Here is a 23,908-nt window from a genome sequence, read left to right as displayed (position 1 = left end):
AAGTTTTTGGCGCCGTTGCCGGGGAGGTAAGTAATTTTAATTCATAGAATTAATTTTTGTGAATAATTTCTTTTATTTGTTTTCTTGTATTTTTTTTTATTAAAAAAAAAGAAAAAAGTAAATCCGCATTTAAAGGTTAGTATTTCTTTTTCTTCTTTAAAATTCTGTAATTTTTTTTTCAATTTTTTTTTCTTTGTAATTTTTTATTTTATTAATTTAATTTTTAGTTAATTTATTTCACGTATTTATTTTTGTGTATTTTTATAGAAATGTTGTAATAGCGCAATAAGGTTAGTATCGTAATTTCTCTCTCTTCTTTATTTTTATTTGTTTTGTTCACATCTTTATTTTTATTTTATTTGTTTTGCATGCATGGTCGTAGGTCATTATTACCTAATCTTGAACCTATAGACTTTGAATTAGAAAAAACACTTCGCACACACAGGCACATTAAAAATAAATTTGGAATGGATTTACAAGCACCACAAGAGAGGCCATTTAAGGACTATTTTAGTCCCTTAGCTAATTTGAGCACATCATGCATAAGATACCCAAATGTAGCTGCTAGGAGTTTTGAATTAAAACCTAGTGTGCTAAATTGTCTCCCCACATTTTATGGCTTAGAAAATGAGGACCGATATAATCATCTGAATGATTTTCATGCCATTTGTCAAACTTTTAAATATGAAAATTTTTCAGACGATGATGTTAAACTTAGACTATTCCCATTTTCTTTAAAAGATAGAGCTCATTCATGGCTTAATACATTGCCTGCTAATAGCATTGCATCATGGGAACAAATGGTAACGAAATTTTTGAATAAATATTTCCCAGTGCATAAAACCAATGCTATTCGCAGGGAAATCTCGGAGTTTACCCAGAGAGATGACGAGCAGTTTTTCGAAACATGGGAGCGATTCAATGGGCTACTCTTGAAGTGTCCACATCATGGGTACGAGAAATGGCACCAATGCCAATACTTTTTGGAGGGATTATTGCCAAATGTGCAAGAATGGCTAATGGCGACAAGTGGAGGAGAGCTATTGTCAAAAAGTGCATCCGAGATTTGGGAATTCTTCCAGCGACAAGCGGATAATTCCCAACAACAGAGTCGATCACTCAGGAATACTAGAAGAATTAAAGGAGTAAATGAGGTTCAAATTGGCGAGTCAACTTCGGGAATCAAAGAAGTCAAGGAGATGGTTGAAGGTCTTGCTCGACAAATAGCATCGTTATCGACTGCTAAATCAACAGAACCACATGACCATGACTCATACTCAGATCAAGCCAATGCCATAGGTGTAATGAGAAAGCCATCAAATTACAACCCATACTCCAACACATATAATCCTGGATGGAGAGACCACCCCAATTTTTCATGGTCTCAAGGATTCCAACAGAATGGACCAGCAGCTCCAGCTCCACCAATGCAACAAATTCCTCAAGTTCCTCAAGCCTCTCAGCCACCATTTAGATCATACAATCAGAACCAGAATTTCTCTCAACCCAGACCATGGGAGGATTCATTCCAGAATCTCAAGAATCTTACTCACTCCACGATTGAGCAACAAAACCGCACCATTGATGGACTACGAAATGAGTTGAGAGCAGGTTTCAACTCACAAGCTCAATCAGTTTCAAGCCTCGAGAAGATGGTGGGACAACTTGCTTCTTCAGTTCAGACCTTGGCAATGACTGTTGAGAAAGGCAAGTTTCCAAGTCAACCAGTGCCTAATCCTAAAGGAGTGCATGAAGCAAGTACCAGTTCACCACAGCAGCATGGAGAGGTCAAAGCAGTAATGACCTTGCGAAAAGGAAAAGAAGTCGACAACAAAGTGGAGCTGCCGGTGACAAAAGAAAATCAAATTGTACCTGTGAATGTTGATGACTCATCACCGGAGGAGAAAAAAGAAACTAACCCACAAGAATACGTTCCCAAAGCTCCATTTCCTCAAAGGTTAGCTAAAAGAAAGAAAGGAAAATCCACAGGTGAGATTCTTAAAATCTTCAAACAGGTAAGTGTTAACATCCCTTTGCTTGATGCTATTAAACAAGTTCCATCTTATGCCAAGTTTCTTAAAGACCTTTGTACTAAAAAGAGAAATATGCATGTTCAAAAGAAGGCATTTTTAACAGAAAACGTTAGTTCTATCCTCCAACATAAAATTTCTCTAAAATGCAAAGACCCAGGCTCCCCCACTATCTCATGTAGCATAAGGAACCACACAATTGAGAATGCTTTGTTGGATTTAGGAGCTAGTGTAAATCTATTGCCTTATTCAGTATTCGTGAAACTTGGACTGGGAGAATTACACCCAACTCCAGTGGTGTTACAGCTTGCAGATCGGTCCACGAAAATACCTCGTGGTATTGTGGAGGACGTGCTAATCCAGGTAGACAAGTTTTATTTTCATGTTGATTTCATTGTAATTGACACTCAACCAATACAGGATTCAAGGAAGCACATCCCCATTATCCTAGGCCGACCTTTCTTGGCAATTGCGGATGCTCACATTCAATGCAGGACTGGAAATATGCAGTTGTCTTTTGGCAACATGACTATGGAGCTGAACATCTTCAACATTGCCAAACAACCTCACAATGCAGATGATGGAATTGTTGATGTGGATTTAATAGAAGCATTAGTTGATAATACTTTTGTTTCAAACCTTAGTGATGATTCTTTACAAACATGTTTAACTCACTTTAGTTTGGATTTTGATATTGACAGATCGGTCGATGAGGTCAACGCCCTACTTGACTCAGCACCATCCATGGACACTAATAAATGGAAGTCAAGAGTTGAACAACTAGCACCATCAGAGAAGAAACTCATCCCATCATCAGAATCACTACCGAAACTCGAGCTCAAACCATTGCCCAACACATTGGAATATGCATTTTTGGGAGAAGAAAGTACTCTGCCGGTAATCATCTCATCATCCCTCAACGATGAACAAAAAGGTAAGTTGTTGGATGTTTTAAAAGAGCATAAAGGAGCATTAGGATGGACCATAGCAAACATAAAAGGTATAAATCCAGTAGACTGCATGCATTACATTCATCTTGATGAAAATACTAAATCTACTAGGGAAATGCAACGTCGGTTAAATCCTAACATGAAAGAAGTTGTTAGAACAGAAGTCCTTAAGCTATTAGACGCAGGTATCATTTACCCCATTTCTGATAGTTCATGGGTCAGTCCTGTGCAAGTTGTCCCCAAAAAGTCAGGAGTCACTGTAGTTACCAATGCCGATAATGAATTGATACCCACTAGAGTGACTACAGGATGGCGTGTATGCATTGATTATAGGAAGTTGAATTCTGTCACACGTAAAGACCATTTTTCTTTACCATTTATTGATCAAATGCTTGATAGATTAGCAGGTCATGAATTTTATTTCTTTCTAGATGGCTACTCAGGATACAATCAGATCCCCATAGCACCAAAAGATCAGGAGAAAACTACTTTCACTTGCCCTTTTGGCACATTTGCATATAGGAGAATTCCATTTGGATTATGTAATGCACCTGCTACATTTCAACGATGCATGTTGAGCATTTTTTCTGATATGGTTGAATGATTCCTTGAAGTCTTTATGGATGACTTTTCTGTCTTTGGTGACTCGTTTGATCAATGTTTACATCATCTAACACTAGTTCTACAGAGATGTATCGAGAAGAACTTGATCTTAAATTGGGAGAAATGTCATTTTATGGTAAAACAAGGTATTGTTCTCGGTCACATCATTTCGAGCAAAGGTATTGAGGTTGACAAAGCCAAGGTGGATCACATTTCTAATCTTCCTCCACCCAAAACAGTCAGAGAAGTAAGATCTTTCCTTGGGCATGTTGGTTTTTATAGACGTTTCATTAAAGATTTTAGCAAAGTTTCTAGACCCTTATGCAATTTACTTGCTAAGGATGTACCTTTTATCTTTAATGATTCATGTCTTGTGGCTTTTGAAAAATTAAAGCAGTTGTTGACATCATCACCCATCATTCAGGCCCCGAACTGGAGCTTACCATTTGAACTCATGTGTGATGCATCTGATTATGCAGTAGGAGCAGTATTAGGACAAAGAGTTGATCGAATTCCCCATGTTATTTATTATGCTAGTATGACATTGAATGATGCACAATTGAACTATTCAACTACTGAAAAAGAAATGCTAGCAGTAGTGTTTGCATTGGAGAAATTTCGATCTTATCTCATTGGTTGTAAAATAATCGTGTTCACAGATCATGCTGCTCTTAAATATCTTCTCACAAAGAAAGATGCAAAAGCTAGACTAATTCGTTGGGTGTTACTTTTGCAGGAATTTGACTTGGAGTTCAAAGATAAGAAAGGGACAGAAAATGTTGTGGCAGACCACCTCTCTCGTCTCCATTTTGACACAATTACAGAATCATTACAATTGAATGAGTCATTTCCAGATGAACAATTAATGAATGTGGAAGTATTACCTTGGTATGCTGATATAGTTAATTATCTTGTTACAGGCAAACTTCCAGAGCATTGGACCAAGCAAGACAAGGCTAAATTCTTTGCAGAAATAAAGAATTTCTTTTGGGATGACCCGTATTTGTTCAAGTATTGTGCAGACCAAATTGTTAGACGATGCGTCCCAGAAAGTGAAATTCCGAATATCCTTTCATTCTGCCATGAACAAGCTTGTGGAGGCCATTTTAGCGCTAAGAAAACAGCGACTAAAGTTTTACAATGTGGTTTCCATTGGCCAACTATATTTCGAGATGCTTACACTTTCTGTTCTTCATGTGATAGGTGTCAACGAATGGGGAGCATTACACGAAGGAAGATGATGCCACTAAATCCAATTTTAGTGGTTGAGATTTTTGACGTATGGGGTATCGACTTCATGGGACCCTTTCCCCCGTCTTTTGGCCATCAATACATATTGGTTGCTGTTGACTACGTATCCAAAGGGTAGAAGCAATTCCATGCAGAACTAATGATCACAAGGTGGTGATAGCATTTTTGAAAAGCAACATTGTTTCACGCTTTGGATTCCCTCGAGCGATAATCAGTGATGGTGGTGCCCACTTTTGTAACAAAGCATTCAAGGCTCTTTTGACAAAGTATTCAATCACACACAAAGTGGCGACTCCGTATCATCTGCAAACCAATGGCCAAGTTGAGATCTCCAATCGAGAAATAAAGCACATATTAGAAAAGACGGTGAGGCCAGACAAAAGATTGGTCATTAAGACTTGATGATGCCTTATGGGCATATAGAACGGCTTTCAAGACCCCGATTGGGATGTCACCCTACAGGCTAGTGTATGGAAAAGCTTGCCACCTACCTGTGGAACTCGAGCATCGTGCATATTGGGCCATCAAGAAATTCAATTTTGACATGCAGCAAGCCAGCTCAGAAAGAAGATTACAGCTGGCAGAACTTGAAGAAATTCGCAATGACGCGTACGAAAATGCCAAGATTTACAAGCAACGAATGAAAGTCTTCCATGACAAGCAAATTATGAGAAAATCTTTCACTCCAGGTCAGAAAGTGCTTTTATTCAATTCTCGCTTGCACCTATTCCCAGGTAAGTTACGCTCTCGTTGGTCTGGCCCATTTATTGTTCATACTGTTTTTCCACATGGGGCAATTAAAATTAAGGACCCAAAGAACGGTGTCACGTTTAAAGTTAATGGTCAAAGATTAAAGCCATATCTAGAATACCAATCACATGGAGAAGACACCGAAATAAATTTGAGTGACCCACCAGATTTGAATTGATTTTTCTTTTCGTTGATTTGATTTTTCTTTCTTTCTTTATATTATTCTTTTGCTAATTGAAATTATTTTTGCATAAGTGTGTTTGTTTAACTAGTAAGCTTTCTTTTATCATTTTTAATCATGAGTACATTACTTAGACCGTTCCTCCTGAACATTCTTAAACCACTTCAACGTGTCAAAACTCATCTCAAAAGGCAGATTCAATTTTGTAAAACACATCGCATTTGGGCTCTACAACCACCAGAGTTAGTAGCCTATGTTGAGGGTTTAGAAAGCCAACTCAGAGACATTGAGAGAAGTGTTTACGACATCCAGTTGGAGCTTGAGGTAAATTCAATAAGAGGACGACTTTAATTTTCTTTGTGTGTTTTAATTTGTTTTTCTGTTTGTGTGCTTTAGTTTGTTACCCCGGTGAAGTGGCGGATAACGGTACTCCGTGACAATCAAGTCGGTTACTTCAGTTTCCCATAATAACTAATATTCTGAGGCGAAAGTATGGACAGAAACGAGATTCTAGCAAAGCTTCACAAGCGATTCCCTTCACTTCCTCAGAATGCCCTCCTTACGATCTATAAAGCTCGGTCCGAACGCATGCGATTACTCATGAGGAATAACATACCTGCTGACATCCGTTGGATAATCGAGGCTAAAGTACGATCGGCAGGTGAGTTACCTCCAAAATTTATTACATACATGCCTGGTTGTGGTAAAGGAAATTATGCAAGAAAACGACGAGCTCGAAGAATTTCTGTTGCTTGTCATAAGTGTGCCAGAATGAGTTGCAATAAAAACCCATGTTCTTTAGGAATGATGTCTGATAACAGGGAAGATAAGATTCAGTTCATTAGGGATGGCTTGAATAAGGAGTCATTGGATGATATCCTTTTGTCTCTTGAAACGCATCCCAGTGGATATGTGCAAGGAGCGATTCTCTAGTTATGGCCATTATTCCAGAAAGAGCATGCACGATATAGTCTCGGGAATCTGACTATAAACGACCTTGTTTGCCAGTTTATAAGAAAACTGGATAGGAAGCCTATCCTCGACCCATAGAGGGCGTTCAAGCCGTTTCTAGACGTAAAACCAGAGGAAGATGTGAGCCACAGTCGCAACTACCTGTAAATATCCTTTCACTTTACTGTTATTTTATTTCACTATTGTTTTATTGTGTGTATTAGTGTCCTTAATAATTTTATTACTGTTTTTTTTTCTTATTACTGTTTACTTTTTCCTTTTTACTGTTTCCTTTTTGACTCGCGAGCCACGTGCTTTACGCGTTATTTGACACTGACATGTTACCTCATACACAACTGTGACCCACTGTCACCAAGACTCTTAAATGTAATTTTTTTTGTCAAGCACTCACAAATTGTTTTTCGAGAAGTATCACAATGGCAGCTACTCCAAATAGACAATTCAAGAACATTTGTGTGCTTTCTGGATTTACCTATGGCAAACATAAAGAGTTCGTTGAGGCAGCCATCGATCTTGGTCGAAGTATAGCAGAGAGAAAATTACACTTGGTGTATGGAGGAGGTAACCGAGGGTTATCAAAAATGGTCTCTGAAGCAGCTTTTGTCAGAGGAAGTCAAGTGTTAGGCATCATCCCAAGAGTCCTAAAACCGTTGGGCAGTTCGTCTGACTCATCAACTGGAGAAGAGTTAGTTGTCTCAGGTATGCAAGAAAGAATAACTGAAATGCTTAATCATGCTGATGCTTTTATTTTCCTTCCAGGAGATCTTGCAACACTGGAGGCACTTATCACACTAGCATCTTGGGCCCATCTCCACATCCACCAGAAACCCATCGGTTTGTTAAATGTCAATAACTTTTATGATGGCTTTATCGCATTTCTTAACCATGCAATAAAAAACTATTTCATTCCCGTTAATGTGAAAAAACTCTTTATTTGTGCTCACACTGCTAATGAGCTACTTGATCTGTTACAAGCTTATAGACCGGAGCTAGACCCCTGGACCTTTGTGTTGGAGCGTCCAAATAATGATGGTAACAGTAGCAGCAGTAAGAATTACAAATTAGATTTAACTCTCCGCCTGTAAATATTTTCTTCTGTGTTGCACCACCCAGGTGATGTCTTCTAAACTCTACTTCTTTCCTTTCAAACATTGAGAACAATGTTTCATTCTGGTTGGGGGGAGGGAATAGTTGACAATTGTGGAATCTTGGTTAGGTTTTTACTGATTTTTTGTTGTAGAAACTAACTGTTGCTAACTTTTTATGTTGAAGATGGCTGAATATGGAGTGTAGTTACTCTAGAAACGCATCTTCATTGTTTGAAAAAAAAAACAAAAAAAAAATTTCAAAAAAAAAATTAGACATTTTCTTTTTCTTTATTAAGTTTTGATGTTTATTTTTCTTCTTTTTAATTTCTCCTCTATGAATATACATTTTCCAACTTTTGAGTCGAAGATGGCTGAATATGGAGTGTAGTGCCTCTAGAAACGCATCTTCTTAGTAAAAAAAAAAAAAACCATTTTCTTTTTCTATCATTTTAAGTGTACTTTTTCTAATTTATTTTTTTTGCATCATTTTCACATTTCTGCATGCATATTTTCCTTTCATGTTTAGAATAAGTTGGGGGGTAGAATGTTGTTTAAAAAAAAAATTGTGTGATTTGTTTTAACATTGGATGTCATGATTAATTTCAAATTTTAGTATTTGTATTATCTTTGGTCTTAAGTGATGTTACATTATGTTTGCTACTCTACATGTTGATGTTAGAGACAAATATGAGTTGCTTGAAGGAATGAACATGTCATAATAAGTACCAAGTGAGTTTTTGAGCCTATCATTTTTCTTGGAGAGTAACCCTTTTGCCCATTCTTTATATAGCTTAACAGTTTATTATTTTATATACGATCTTTAGATTTCTTTTGAGTTAACCCTTAAAAAAAAAAATGTGTGTTGCTACATTGGGAGGCCCATCTAATTAGTAGATATGGATGATTATTTAGAGCCCTAAAAGACGATGGAAAGGCCATTTTTGTCCCGTTTGAGCCTTTTTAGCCATCCCTTTTGTGATATATCCATAGTTAACCCTTTTGAGCCTTTAAAAAAAAAAAAAAACCTTTTCTTTGTCAACTTATCATCTTAATCCACTCCGATTTGGAGTATTACCTGATGTCTTATAAGGTCCATCACCTATTTATGTTTGAGAAAAATGTAAATAATTATTTTGTTCAGTAAAGTTGTGCCAAATAAAAGCAAAAAAAAAAAGAGAAAAAAAAACAAAACAAAAGTTGTTGTTTCAAAAGAATAAAAATAACAATATAGGTAAAATCCACCTTGCAACTTTCAAAAAAAAAAAAATTGTCTGCATTTTTCTCAAACATACACTTTGTTTTCCTTATTTCCCTTCTTTGTTAACCATGTCCCTAGCCTACGTTACGTCCTAATAAAAGTCCTTCTTGATTTTAGGGAACTATAGTTCGAAGTAGAAGCTAGTTATATGGGCTAAAAAGATGTGGTGATGCATAATTAAAAAAAAAAAGATAAATAAAGTGGGTTGACTAACATTTTATTTGACTTGAGATCGTATTATTTCTAAGCTGAGGGCATATTTATTTCATCTTGGTGAGAGCATGTGATATCACTTCTTTATTATTTTCTCTCTCAATTACCATTCATTGGAGTGACTATTTTTATTGGGTTTAATTTATTTGTGAGAGTGTCACTACTTCCAGTGAGATTTTGGGGTTTGACATGTCATTCTTGAAAGTAGCTATAACAAAGTCTACTGGGCTAATTCATGTGGATGGTTGATGTGGGTGTGATGTTGCTTTAGACTGGAGATAATGCTTATACTTTTATTTGATTGCTATCATTAATCTGATTAAATAAACACGAGTGTTTCTAAAAAAAAAAAAATCATTTTGAATTTGAATTTTGTTTTCGCTTTATTTGCTAGGGACTAGCAATAAGCTAGTTGGGGGGTGTGTTGAGTGTTAGAAAATGCATATTTATAAAGGAGAAAACCGTCATTTTACATTTCAAGTCTTACTAACAACCCTTACTTTTATGTATTTAACCTTCTTGTGATTTAATTACATATGTTTTATTTTAATTAAGTATTTTATGTATTTTAGGGGCATTATAGTCATTTCACAATAAAGGAGAAATCAGACGGCAAAACGGACATTACTTTTGAACTCAGGACGGTCAAAAACCTTAGGAGGAGCATAAAAGGAAAAATGGCACTATTCACATGTACGGTACTATTCATGTGTACGGTACTGTATATGTTACTGTTCACGACACTGTTCACATAGACGGATGATGACGTGGCATTGACCGATGATGTGGCATTGACTGATGAGGTGTCACGATCCTGTTGGACTAAAATTCTTATGTACTGTTGATGGTGACGTGGCAGCATATCAGTGGACGAAAAATCTCGCGTACGGTGCATGCATCACACAGGATTATTTTCAACCAAATCGCGTTACTGTTCATCCGGGTCAAACCGCGTTACTGTTCAAAGTCGGGTCAAATCGTGTTACTGTTCATCCGCGTGGTCAAACCGTGGACTGTTGACTGATGACGTGGTGCAATCCTGAACGTCCAAACTGTTTTTAATCCGATGGCCATGATTTACTCCATGTATCTATAAAAAAGGGGCCTCTCCCCCCTAATTTGATATCTCTGAATCCATTTTTGGGATCCATTTTCTGTAATTCCTTCTCCATCTTGTATTTTCTTTGTATTTTAATAAATTCCCATTTTGCCCCTAGTTCAATTATGAGTGGCTAATTTCCTTTCAAGCTTGGGTTGAAGGTGAAGTCTCAACATGTGTCATGGGCTTAATTTGGTAAATTTATTTTCTCTTCCCCTCTAGTTTTTGTGGATGTTTTGACTTCTTGTCGACAAATAATACTAATCTTGTCTAGTACCGCCTTGGTTTCACCGGCCCTCTAGTACAAGGTTATTATTATTTGGCACGATAAGCCCTTAGCACCATATTGATTAGAGCGTGGTTCATGAGGTGTGGATTCCCCCCTCATGATTTAATTGGCATTAATACGGATTATTTAGCCCATGATGCATGTTGATACGGATCCAGATACCCAAGTATGTCAATTTAATAGATTTTCTCTACAATTTATTCTCTCCATTGCAATTCCAATTTTAGAAATTATTCTCGCCATTTTAATTTAAGTTTTAGCATATTCCAAATCACTTCCACCATAAATCCAACCACTCATTTACAAAATTAATTCTACACATAATTAAAATCCACCTCCTCGTGGGATCGACACTCATCACCATTGATCTATACTGCAATAGATTCGTGCGCTTGCGAGTACATTAAAATTTGCACAACAACTGCCGTTACCCACGACACAAAGGCTTTGTTCTTACAAATTTTAAAGTGAATAAACTGCCGATGATTAAATGAAACCTCCACCTCTATAGAGCTTCTCCAAAGAAGCCAAATTCCTCCAGAGAATCCCACAGATTCCACTCGGTGCGAGCGAGCAAAACCACTTTTCTTTAAAAAGTCATCGGCTTTAATCCCACTAATACGAGGCTCCATCAAAACCACCATCGATGGGTTATAATTCTTAATAATTGTCCGAAACGATCACCTGAAATCTCCGGAGGATGCCCTTTGGGCATTCCAGAACATGATACTTATTGACATATAAAAATGCAAAGAGGGGACAGAAGCCTGCTACTGCTGTCCAGTGACATCCTCCATCAACGCCAACGGCATTTCTTGAACCATCGAGTCATCTTCATTAGCCATCCCATCCCCATCATCACCAACCATAGGTACGGTTGGAAAGGTATGAGTATTACCACCATCTGGCACCCGAAGGGTGTTTTGATCATCAGGAGGTTCGACTAAATGTTGCGGGTCTGGTCCCTGCCTTTCCATGTGATCTATGGCCACTTCCCTAGCATCCCATTTAAAAAGGGTTTGGGAGGAGCAAACGACCACTGCATGTTTAGTGGGATCTAAGGTAGTTTCGAAAGGGAGTACAAGTCGGTTACTATAAGCTTGCTGGGGGAAAGTGTGTGGTTCCAAGTTTTGGTTTGCATGGGGTAAGGGAGTTATATTCTCCTCGCTGATATTGAAGCCTTATTTTGCGGCTTACGGTGAGCCAAGGTCTTTGCTATGTTTCTTGTATTGGATGTAAAGGTAAGGTTAGAGGCAGGTTTGAAAGGCTGACGTGAGGTGGAAGGGAAATCTGTGCAAGCTGCATGCCCCTGATTTTCATCTTCCTCTGAGACTTGAGCTAAAATTTGAAACCTTGAGATGCCAGCTCCAGCACCCTCCTTATTTCTATTTAAGTCACCAGTGTTCTCCTTACCAATCTTAGGCTTCCATCCTCTCTTGGTGGCAATCATCCAGGGCCCAAAAGGTTCAACATTGTTATCATCTTTACTGCCAACTTCCTTTTGGCCAGAAAATTCATCCCCCGGCTTTGTCTGTTGGGGTTGATCAGCATCTTTAGTGTTTGTCGGATTCCCAGCCTCTTTGCTCTTGTTACTGCTATGCCCATAACGTCCACACTTATAACATATTATTGGCAATCCCTCATATTCCACCTTTTGAATCTTCCCATCCAACTCAAACTGAGACACTAGCGGCCGAGTTAGAGAGATACTCACTGCAAGATGGGAAAATCTTCCACGAGTTGAGGAGGCTGTGGTCGAGTCGATTTTAATCACAGTGCCCACTAACTGACCCAGCTTCTGTAAGATTTTCCGGTCATAAAGATGAACAGCAAGACCAGGAAGGTGGATCCATATCGTGACTTGATCAAGGGCCGTGTTTGTGAAGTCAAAAGAAGGCGTCCATGGCTGCACCGTTAAGTAGTGACCCATTATGAGCCACGGTCCCTTAGTTAAGGCATCCATCGCATCCTCCACCGATCGAAATCGAACCAAATAGTAGTTGTTTTCCAAGTCGATCACCGAAAAACCCATGACTGTTTTCCACATGACATTCAGTCTGGTACAAAGGGCTCTGTAGCCAAGTGGGCGTCCAAGTAGCTTCACAACAACCGAGTTCTTCCAAGGTTTACTCAACTAAGCATGAACCCTAGCCGAAAACTTAATTGATGGCATGTTTCCCTTGTTGGTTTCAATAACGTCCCCTTCCTCAAAATCCCAATCCTCTATTCCGCCTCCAACTCCTTGCTCCATTGCTTGCATGGCATTCACTAGGGTTTCCTTATACGAGACCTGAGCAGAGTGAATACCAGCATGATCTTCGTCATGAAACCTCACTTTTTTAGTTGTTCTAGCCTCCCTAAGCGGCGGGGGAAGAGTTCCTCCGAGGGTAGGGTTTCCTACACGTCCGAGGATTTCAAAGCTTTCCATCAGTCTTTCTGTGAATTTGGGCTTTAATTTAAGCATCGCATACTTGACTATGAAAGATTTTTTTAATGCGATAAAAGGTAAAGCAAATTAATCTTAAAGATACACTGTTGTGAGGTTGCACTGTAAACACAATAATTTAGAATGACCAAAAAAAAAAAAAAGAAAATTGATGAACAAAATATGAGACAGAAGTGGAGAGCATTAATTGGAACAAGTACAACTGGATTGCTCTGGTCTCTTATTGTGCCCACTTGAACGCTTTGTATGTCTCTCTTGTAAAGGGAAATCCTCTACAATCCTTTTCCTTATTTAACTTTAATTAGTCATCAACTTTAATTATCCAATAAGTGATTTTATACTAAAGTTGTTTGATGAAAAACTATTATTATTTTTTTACTAATTTTATCAAACATATTATTTAAAAGTTATATTAATCAAAATCAATCAACTTTTATTTAATAGGTAGAGCTATTTCTCACACCAATATTGTCATTTAAGCTAGAACATTATAATACTAAATAAACTTTGAGAATCCAGAGTTTTTGACCTAAAATGCTAAAGATCAACTGCTACTTGAATGCGTTCTCTCTTCAATGATTGAAAGATGGTTAAGCAAATTTTCTAAAATGCTCTATGTTATAGTTAATTTTCTCATAAGTTTACTGTTCATTTTCTATGACATAAGTAAATTAATTTTTGAGAATTCACAAAATTATCATGAATCCCTAACTTACATAGAAAACCTATAAAAGCGCCTAGTCTTTTATTTTTTTTATTTATCTTTTCATCTTTTATTCTTAACCAACATGTAATAGAAAATATTTATCACACTACTTAATTTTAGAAGTTTAGAGGGGTGGGCATATTTTAACCGAACCGATCCAAACCAATCCAAACCGACCATTTGGATCGGTTTCATTAGTAAAAAAACTGGTTTCGGTTTATTGGATTGCAAACCGACATCACTCGGTTTGGATTTCGGTTCGGAAGGATTCCAAATCGATCTAATCCAGAAATATTATATAATTACATTATATTCTAAGTTAAGCAATCTAACTAATTATATTTATCATTTTATGCAGATTTTGACAAATCAAAAGTAATTGGGCCATAAGTTTTGATGGATAAGATGCACAATATTTTAATTGTCAAATGTTGTTCAAGTTTATTTTAATTTTGTGAGTTTGTTTTGAATGAACAGGTTAAGAACTTCTTTATTAGGATGTATTATGCTGTAAACTTGTATGGATGTATCAAAGTAGATATGAATAATATAAAAGAGGTATCAATTTGGATTACGGACACAAAAAAATAACAAATAATTTAGGTAAAATAATATAAAAGAAGTAGGCTTTTAGGTAATAAGCTCAAACCGAGGATCCAAACCCAATCGGTTTGGATCAGTTCGGTTTGAAAAAATTTTAGGTTGATATCGATTTGAAAATATTTCAAACCAATAAGTTTGGATTGGTTTGAGAATATGTCTCAAACCGATCCAAACCGAATTTGCCCACCCCTAAGTTTAGTTAGACACGTAAAACGTTGTATATTTTCTTTACTATTGTATAATATAAGAATGGATAGGTAGCATAGTAGAGTATGAACATCCCATTTGTAAACATACATTCTCTAGCAAATAACTATTCTATCGAAATTCATAAGGGTGAGGGATGCCAAAATCTTCCACGAGTTTGGGGCCCCATGGAGCCCCATTCCAAATAGGAAAAAATTTGAATAATTTTTTGGGAATGGGGTGGGGAGTGGGGGAAAAATAATCCCCAAATTCTTAACGGGGTGGGGTTTGGCTTTGTACTCTCCACCCCATCCCCACCCCAATCCCCATTATATATAAATATATTTTTAATTCTTATTTAATAATTTTTTTTATTTTTATGTAATATAAACATGATATGAATAAAAGAAAATCCTACAATATAATTCTTTTTCAACTCTAAAACATTATTATGTTTTCTTTTCTCTTTTAAAATACTGCTCTTTTCAAACATTTTTCAATTTTGATAGCATTTTAAGATATTGTTTCAAACTTTTAGAGTTTTTTTAAAATAATTTAAATACTTTATAATATGGTAATGATTTTATTTTAAGCCTCTAATTTTTAATTTATTGAAATCATGTATTTATACATACTATAAAATAAGCAAATGGGAAATGGGGTGAGGATGGGAAAATTATTCCCTATATGGGGATTTCTCATCCCCACCCCACTAAATTTATTGGGGAATGGAGGCAAAATTTTTTAATGGGGTAGGGAATGGGGTAGGCCTCCCCACCCTCACTCCACCCCATTGCCATCCCTATTTATTATTAAGGATAATCTATTATAATTAAATATGACATAATTACTTTAAATACACATCTTGCACACTCATACAACATACAATTCTCCTACCTTATACGCTAATACTTCTACTCTGACATCTTAACAATAGTAAATTAAACAAATATTTATATAGTATCAAAATAATATTGTGACAGATTTTAATTACAACACTTCTAATTTTATTATTAACAATTCAAGCAGCTCATATGCACAGGTCATGAATATTTTCTGCCAAGTTTCAATAACATGCATTCCTTACAAACTCTTTTTTTAACATTAAATTTCATTATTCTCCATGTATGTAACCAGAGAATAAAGTAGCTCTGTAATCATTCATCAATCGAAGTTTCCCTAGAAATCTCTTTCAATCTATTAACTAGTGTGAAATACATTAAATGTTTCAATTGAGTATTTCAAAATACGATTTTTAAACTAATTTTTTTCCCCTCGGGATAAGTTTGTTGAATTGGTCTTGAAACCAATGTGGGCAAAATAGCTTGGTGGCTGATTTCTTGCGATGAATCAGAGGCTGAATTGGTCTTTTATAACTGCTGATTCTCTGCTTAAATCAAGTAGAGAACGTTGGCTTCAAATATAAAAGGAGAATTGCAGTGACTATTTATTTGTGGAAAAGATTTGACTTTCCTTCCCCTTTCTTTCACTGGAACTTTATAATTCAACATTCACTTATTTTACAGAATTTATTCCTTTTCTATCTATGTTATTCTTGATTTTTGTAGTTGGGAGTGCGCTCTTAAATCAGTGAGTCATTGCATCCTATAAGAGTAAGAATGGCAAAACGAATAAATGAATTGAATTCGAATCGAATCGTAAACGAATTGGGTAAAAAATCTACTGATTCAAATTCGATTCGTTTATTAAATGAATGGAAATCTTAGGATTCGGATTCCATTCGTTTATTAAACGAATATTCAGTTTGATTCGTTTAATTCGTTTAATAGAATTAATAAACGAATCGTATTGAATTCAGATTCATTTATTATTCGTTTATCCTATTACGAATCCATAACGAATCGAATCGAATCAGGATTCATTTACAATTCGTTTAGAAAAATAAAATATAAAAAAGCCACAAATTTAATATCCTACAACAAAATACAAATAATCCAAACCATATTCTAGGATTAAATACACAGTCATCTAAATTACAATATTAACCTTTAAATTTTAAAAAAATTTCAAATAAATTTAAGAAAAAAAATAATTTAATTAAACAAGTAATAAACGAATTTTAAATGAATCGACTTGTATTCGATTCGTTTATGACATGTTTATTAAATGAATCCTAAACTAATAAATGAATCAATATCTTCAAACCTAGATTCGTTTAATTAGCGAATTGAATTGAATTCACCCAATTATTAAACAAATCAATTTTTTCAAACCCAAACCCATTTAATTCGCATTGAATCGAATCAAATAAATGAATCCTGACCCATATTACCACCCCTATATAAGAGTAGACTGCTATAGTTCCTTAACGCATTAGTAAATCATCGTCGAAGGGGCAGAATCTATCGTTAAGGAGATTGTAGTTTTGCATGCCTTGACAACCTACTGTTGTTTTCTTTCACTTATTTCTTTTTTCCATGTTCTGTGTAGTTGCTGTTTTGGGTTCAATTACATTACTAAGTTGCTAAGACACAATTTGGGTTTTATTCAAGTTGCTGGCTTCTTCATTTTGTAATTATATTTGTTCTCAACTCATCATTTCTATGACATGATAACAATCTTAAAGACAGAATTAGGATGAGTTCTGAAAATCTTTTGGCTTCTATTTGAACTCCTACAGTTGCTTCATCAACTCTTCCCTTTACTGCTGCGATTATAACAGATAAGAACTTGCCAGACGTATAAAAAATATAGCCATTCAGCAACGACCATTTCAAGCATTGGCCAGAAAAAATCCATGACATTCTCGATGCACAAAACTTAGTTGATTATCTGGAATTATTTCCCCTAGAACACGGCTATGAAGACTATGAGAAAAAAATGAAAACTTGGACTACAAATAACAAAGTCTAAAAGTACACAATTTTAAATGCCTTTTCTAGCAACCTCTATGATATCTACCGCCCTTAAAAAATTGCTTTTGAAATTTGGGATAAGCTTCATAAATTATATTACAAAGGGTGCATAAGAAGATAAGCTTAAAATTGAGGGTATTGTACCTTCTAAAAGATTTTTGGCTGGCTGTTTAATTGATAAGGTTCTTGAATCATGGAGTGATTATATTAAAGCCTCAAAACATAAGGAGAAACTTATGAGCTTTAAAGATATAATTGTGCATATTAAGATTGAAGAGCATAATAAACTTAGAGATATTTCTAGAAGCTTTGAATCTAATGAATATGTAATAAAGACCATGCTTCTATTGAAAAAATTATAGTGAGTTAACAATTAAAAGATTATAGATCAAGTTATAATAGAATGTAAATTCTTATAATAACAGAAAAGAAAATAATAGCAAAAGTTAGTTGATCAGTTGCTGCAAATCGTCGAAACAACAACAAATAAACAAAAGAAAAGAAAACTATAGGGAAAACACGAGGCCTGTTAAAACAATTTCTTTAAAATAGATTTACCACCTACTATAGTGCTCTTAGGTTTGTTGGTATCTGTTTCCCAGGATACAATGGGAACAAATTATTCGCGAAGCACACGCAAATAATTCCGGCGAATAATAACAGTGCAGAATCTTGATCAAAACAGAATGTAAGAGGAAGATAAGTTTTTTTTTAAGTGCTCTGCGTGTTTTTGTTGTGTGTAAAACAGAAGAGGAAGACTGCCTTTTTATACACATGAGGGTATATAACTATTGTATAAAATTGAATATTCGAATTCAATGTATGATTTAATTTTTTGCTTCTATCACAGCCCATTGAATTGGAAAACTTCAATTTTGTAACAGCTATTCACAAATCAAAACTGCTCTTGATTTTAATTGTAAGCACTGTTACAAAATTTAAAAGGAAATAAAAAATGTGGCCATGTGGGCCTGGGTGATTTTGGGACTGTGAGGTACAATTTTCACGCTTAAATATAATAGAATTTATTTTGAGTTAACAAGCTCCCTTAAGTATTAAAATAATAATAATATAAAGTATTTAATTCTAAGCAATGATAACATAAGCAATGATATAAGTAATGATGACATAAGCAATGACATAAGTGATGATGTAAGAGAAGTATGTAGAGAAAGTTAAGAATTCTAGAATTTAGTAAGTTATTTATGAAGGTTAATCTCAACCACTGATCAAGATTTATGGTGGCAAAATCCTAACCACCCATTAGCCCTAACAAATCTCTGATACCATTTAGGGTACGTGACTTGTTATCCGACAGTGCAGACCAGACTAGTGCCTATTCAGGATCACCTCTGGAATTTACGTCGTCGGTTTCCCGTCGATATACTCAAATGGGGAATCAAAACTTTTGTTAAAACACCTTCTTTCTCGGGTTATTTAACCCAAAACAGACTTTATTTAACCCAAAACAGACTTTGACTAGTGCCTATTCAGGATCACCTCTGGAATTTACGTCGTCGGTTTCCCGTCGATATACTCAAATGGGGAATCAAAACTTTTGTTACAACACCTTCTTTCTCGGGTTATTTAAGCCAAAATAGACTTTCCTTTAGTCTAAAACAGGGTACCAAACCAGATAAGAATTTGTTCCAAAAGTTTTCTGATGCACAGGATCCTTACTGGAAGGCAAGTGCAGAGCATACTTCCTTAGGTTTCAAAATGAACAAATTTAATTCTTTATTCTTTTTCTTTCTCTAGAGAGCTTCATTTGCAGAGAGAGGAGAGAGGTTTAGAGATTCATAGCTACGAAAACACACGAGAGTTTATTGCTTCAAACTTCTATATTCTATATCTTACAAGCAAGGGGAGAATCCTTTATATAGGAGAATTCTCAGAGAAGATAGGACAGGACCCCTATCTTTTTTCAAAAGCAAAAGATAAAGATACGACAACATAGATCATGACTTCTTAAGTGATCATGACCTGTAGCACACCTTTTTAGAAAACCAAGCCCACCGATCAAGACTTTAGACAAAGGGACAAAAGATAAAGCATGCTTACAAAGACTTTTACAACTGGCAAAAGCCAAAGCGTAAGGCAAGCCAAGACAAAACCATAAAGTAAAACATAATTATTACAACAAGACAAACTACTTTATTGAAAGCAACAAGACAAACAACTTTATGGAGAGCGGAGATTCATGTACTTGTCTTCGGATGAGCTTTCAGTTTCATAGGGATTGTCACAGTTGGATTTTGGGAAAATGGTTTGGGAGAGCTTTGGATGCTTACAATGGGGACCACAGCAAGGGGGATAAGGACAATTTCGTCACTATCCTGGCCTTGGTGATGTTTGAGTGGCTTTGTCAACTTTAGAGGGTTTAGTGGTCGTGTCAGCATTGGGAGGTTGGGATGAGGATCCTGGTTCATTCATGGATGGTTGTGGAAACTGTTGGAGATGTTGGCTGAGGGGAAGGAAATCTTCCCAGGGGTCTTGGGAGTCTTGGAAAAGGAAGTCAGTGTAGTCTGGCTTTTCTTCTTTGATAATGATTCCCGTGGATTTCGATTTGGATATGGCGGATGGAGTGGGGATCATGAGGAGGTCATGTTGTGGGCCTAAGGAGGTGTGGAAGATATCTTTAAGTTGCGGAGGTTGGTGGTTTAATTGGCAAAGGTAGTTGTGAAGGACATCTTGGATTTCATTTTCAATGACAGCTAGATGTGGTGCAGTGAACCATTCATATACCTAGTCTTGAGTCCAAAAGAGTTTTGTGTCTGGATGTTGAAAGTATGGCCTGTGAATGATAAAGACTGAGGTAAACATTTGTGCTTCCGAGGCAGGCATACGTTCAAGGTTGTAAATTTCTGACAGTTGTTGGAGCTTCTTTCTCCACTATGGTATGGGGGAGAACCATTCAAGTAATGTCCAGGTAAGAGAGGTGGCTTTGTCTGGGTCAAGGAGATGTTCCAATGTGGGAATAATTGGTAGGACTAACTTAGTGGCATAAAGGACTGTTAGGCACCAGATGTACCATAACACATCTTCAGTGGTTTCTCTGGATGGATCAAGGGTTAAACCTGTAAGGAACAGATTTTCTGGGTGGAAGGAGGAAAATGGAAAGGGTTCTGTTACAAGGTAGGCTTTCATGAAGAAGCAAAAAAGAGCTTTTCGTGCAAACTGTTGGATGGCAAAGACAGAAGAAAAGGTTTTATTAAAGGGAAAAGTTTTCTTGGTGAGAGCTTCTGGGGGTAGTGATGTAGCCATGGAGATGATCGGAAAGTGGTATGTAGTGGAAAACAGGGTGAGAGGGTTTTTTGGTTTTGAGAGTCTGGATAGCATATCAGGGATGAGGTTCTGGGATCCCTTTATATGCTTGACCGAAAAGTCATATTTGGAAAACCAATCTTTTAATATGAGTAACATTTTTTCGGGAACAGTTTTACCTTTGAAATTGAGAATATTGAGGAAGGCTGAACTGTCCATACGGATGAGAAAGTGGTGTCCAATCAGATGATACTCAAACTTTTTGATGCCATTCCTTACCGCTAAGATTTCTTTGAACACGCTATGGTAATGTTTCTGTGTGTCAGAAAATTGTCCACTAGCGTAGGCGATAAAGTGTTCTATTCCATTGATTTCTTCAAGGAGGATGGCACCCCATGAGTCATCACTTGCGTCTGTCTGCAATATGCGCTTTCCATCAGTAATCAACTTTAAAGGAGGCGGATTTTGCGCAATCTGCTTAAGAGTAGTGACAACATTTATGCGGTCAGCATTCCATTCTGGGGGCTTCTTTTTCAATAAAGCCGAAAGGTGATGAGTGTAGTGATCCACATGTGGGATGAAGTCTCTGATGTAATTGATGATGCCGAGAAACTGTTGAACTTGCTTTTTGGAAAGTTGCTGATCTGGAAAGTGAAGCAATTCTTGGGCAATGTGTTTTCTTGGCTGATAATGGCCATCTTTTATGATCATACCAAGGAATTCAATATTGTCGGTAGCAATGGTGCTTTTCTTGGCCGATAACATAATTCCATGACTTTGGACAATATCATAGAATTGAGTTAACAGCTAACGATGTTCATCATGGGATCTTGAAAAAAGTAAAATATCATCAATGTAAATTAATGCATGATGCAGAATAGGCTGAAAGATGTTGACCATGGATTTTTGGAAAATGGATGGGGCAGTTTTAAGGCCAAAGGGTAGGACGGTCCATTGGAAGTGGGCATTTGGAATACAAAAAGTAGTTTTGTAACGATCAGAGGGTTCAATGCCTAATTGCCAGAAACCTGATTTTAAATCGAATTTTGAAAAGATCTGGGCATTTTTGACAAAAGTAAACATGATTTGTCGATGGGGCAAGGGAAACTTGTCATCTTGTAAAAACATGTTTAATGGCCGGTAGTCAATAACTAGGCGTTTCTTGCCTCTGACAATTTCAGAATGCTTTTCAACATAAAAGGCTTGGCAAGCCCATTGAGAATTTGTGGGCTCAATAAGACCTTGGGCTAACAGTTGGGAACATTCTTGTTGGGCTAGGAGTAAATCAGAAGGACTCATTCCTGGGTGAGTAGCTTTGGTTGGGTTAATGTCTTCATTGAATTTGAAAGGTAACCTAATGAAGAAAGACTTATTTTTCCACAATGGGTTTGGATGGGTGAACTCAGAATGGGACTCTGGACAGAAACTCAAAAGCTTGTTTGAAATATCCTGGTAGGGTTGAGGGGTTTCAGACAAATTGTAGAGTTTTAGAATGTCTGTGAAAGGTTTGAACATGGACTTGACTCGAATTCCATTGGGAAGGATTTGGAGGTGTTTGATCTGGTGAAGGATGTCAAAACCTAACAAGAGATCCTTATTAGGAAGGGTTGAACCGATGACTTTGGTCCAAATGACACAATTTGGGAAGATTTGGATACCAATGGGTTTTTTGGTAATCAAAAAGGTGGTGAAGAGTTTTCCATTGACAGCTTTGAAATGTTCTTCATAGTCTGTCCAGTATTCTGGTGGAAGAAGATGTGGGTTTAACATGCTACGTTGGGCACCAGTGTCGATGAGACCAATTGCTGGAATGGGCCTTTGGAACTTCAAGGGCAAGATTTGGAGTTTGATGGATGGTATGGAATAGTAGTGTCAAGGGACAGTAACTGTTGGTGGAAAATGATGTGGGACTGATCACTGTCTGAATCATCAGAAGAGTTTTGTAGTACGAACACTGTTTCATCATTGGGTTCATCTTGTTCAGAGAAATAGAATTCCAGTTCATCCTTTTCTGGAGAGTAATCTGTAGTGGCTTGGAGATGCTCAACTAACCGAATAGATTTTTCTTGCTTGTTGGGACAGTCTTTGGCATAATGGTCTTTCTTCTTGCAGATGAAACATCTGCTCAATTTTCTCCGTTTAAAATCTCTAGAAGAAGATTACTTCTTTCGGAAGAATCTGTAAGGCTTTCTGGATCGACGAGGTCTGGATGAAAATTCTGGATTTCTGAATTTTTTAAAATGCCTTTTCTTTTTAGGACTGCAATCACAATCCTTCTTCTTTTTGCATTTGATCTGCAAGTAAGGTTTTTTGCAGGCACTCCGGAATGGTTCTTTGTCTTTTAACAGTTCTTTAAAAAACTGCTTCTGTTTGCAGAGTTTATCGAGACAAGTTTTGGCAAGCTGGAAGATTTTGCCAAGGGAGATGTTGTCAAGGGAAAGATTGGATGCTGTGAGTTGTCGCTGGATGTCGGGTTGGAGTTCATCTGGAAGAGAGGCTAGAAAGACATGCTTTAATGTCGGTTCATTGAATCCATTAAGCTTATAAAATAGCAAAGACATCCGACTGTAATGGAAGTCAAGATCCTTAGCATTAAGGGAACAACATTTCATGTTGAGATAGTCTCGTCGTGCAGGTTCAAAGACTGCAGAGGGGTCTCCAAGGAATTGATCATGGATAACTGCAAGGGCACTTGAGACTTCTGGTAATTGAAGAAACTGCAATTATCTGTAGTTGCCTAAAGAATCAAACCAATCTCTTAGAGCACCCGTAAAATGAGTAGCAAACTCTCTAAGGACTGATTGAGTTGTGGCTCCTGGACATAGCATTTGAAGGTCAATCCAGGTAGACGTTTCATTAAGGCGATCACGCTATTTATGAGATGGAAGATCATCAAATGTGAACCATGGGCCATTTGAAAATTTTTGACTGGGTGAATTGGTATGGGCTTGAGCTGGAGGGGGTTGGTTTGTGGCAGAGGATTCAAGCATTTCTTCTTCAACTTCTAAGGGAATATCAACATATGGTTCTGTATGGGAAGTTTGGCCTTGAGGAGGTTGATCAGGTTGGGCCATCAAGATTCTAGTGATATCAGCATAGGACTTTTCAGAATTACTAGTGGATACTGAAGATTCTGTGTCAGT

At 36.7% G+C, this 23,908-nt stretch overlaps 1 protein-coding gene and 1 non-coding gene across 2 annotated transcripts; both read right to left on the bottom strand.

The window, feature by feature from the left end:
* Positions 1–851: 851 nt before the first annotated feature.
* Positions 852–955, bottom strand: LOC127903611 (small nucleolar RNA R71). Its single transcript, XR_008056320.1, has one exon. It is a non-coding gene; the product is annotated as a small nucleolar RNA R71 (small nucleolar RNA).
* Positions 956–11,454: 10,499 nt separating this feature from the next.
* LOC107178776 (uncharacterized) lies at positions 11,455–12,716 on the bottom strand. Its single transcript, XM_015534364.1, has 2 exons — positions 11,882–12,716; positions 11,455–11,741 (listed from the first exon to the last, which is right to left on the bottom strand). The coding sequence occupies exons 1-2, from the start codon at positions 12,714–12,716 to the stop codon at positions 11,455–11,457; spliced, it is 1,122 nt and encodes a 373-aa protein (XP_015389850.1).
* Between the last annotated feature and the right edge of the window lie 11,192 nt (positions 12,717–23,908).

This window comes from Citrus sinensis, chromosome 6 (assembly GCF_022201045.2).
Source record: "Citrus sinensis cultivar Valencia sweet orange chromosome 6, DVS_A1.0, whole genome shotgun sequence".
Taxonomy (NCBI): Eukaryota; Viridiplantae; Streptophyta; class Magnoliopsida; order Sapindales; family Rutaceae; genus Citrus; species Citrus sinensis.
The sequence above is the reverse complement of the archived record's forward strand: the minus strand, read 5'-3'. Positions and strand labels throughout refer to the sequence as shown.

Coding starts and splice junctions, on each gene's coding strand:
- LOC107178776 (XM_015534364.1), bottom strand. CDS start 12,716: ATGGGTTTTTCGGTGATCGACTTGGAAAACAACTACTATTTGGTTCGA. Junction 11,742..11,881: donor AGCAAAGACCTTGGCTCACC/GTAAGCCGCAAA, acceptor AAACTACCTTAG/ATCCCACTAAACATGCAGTG.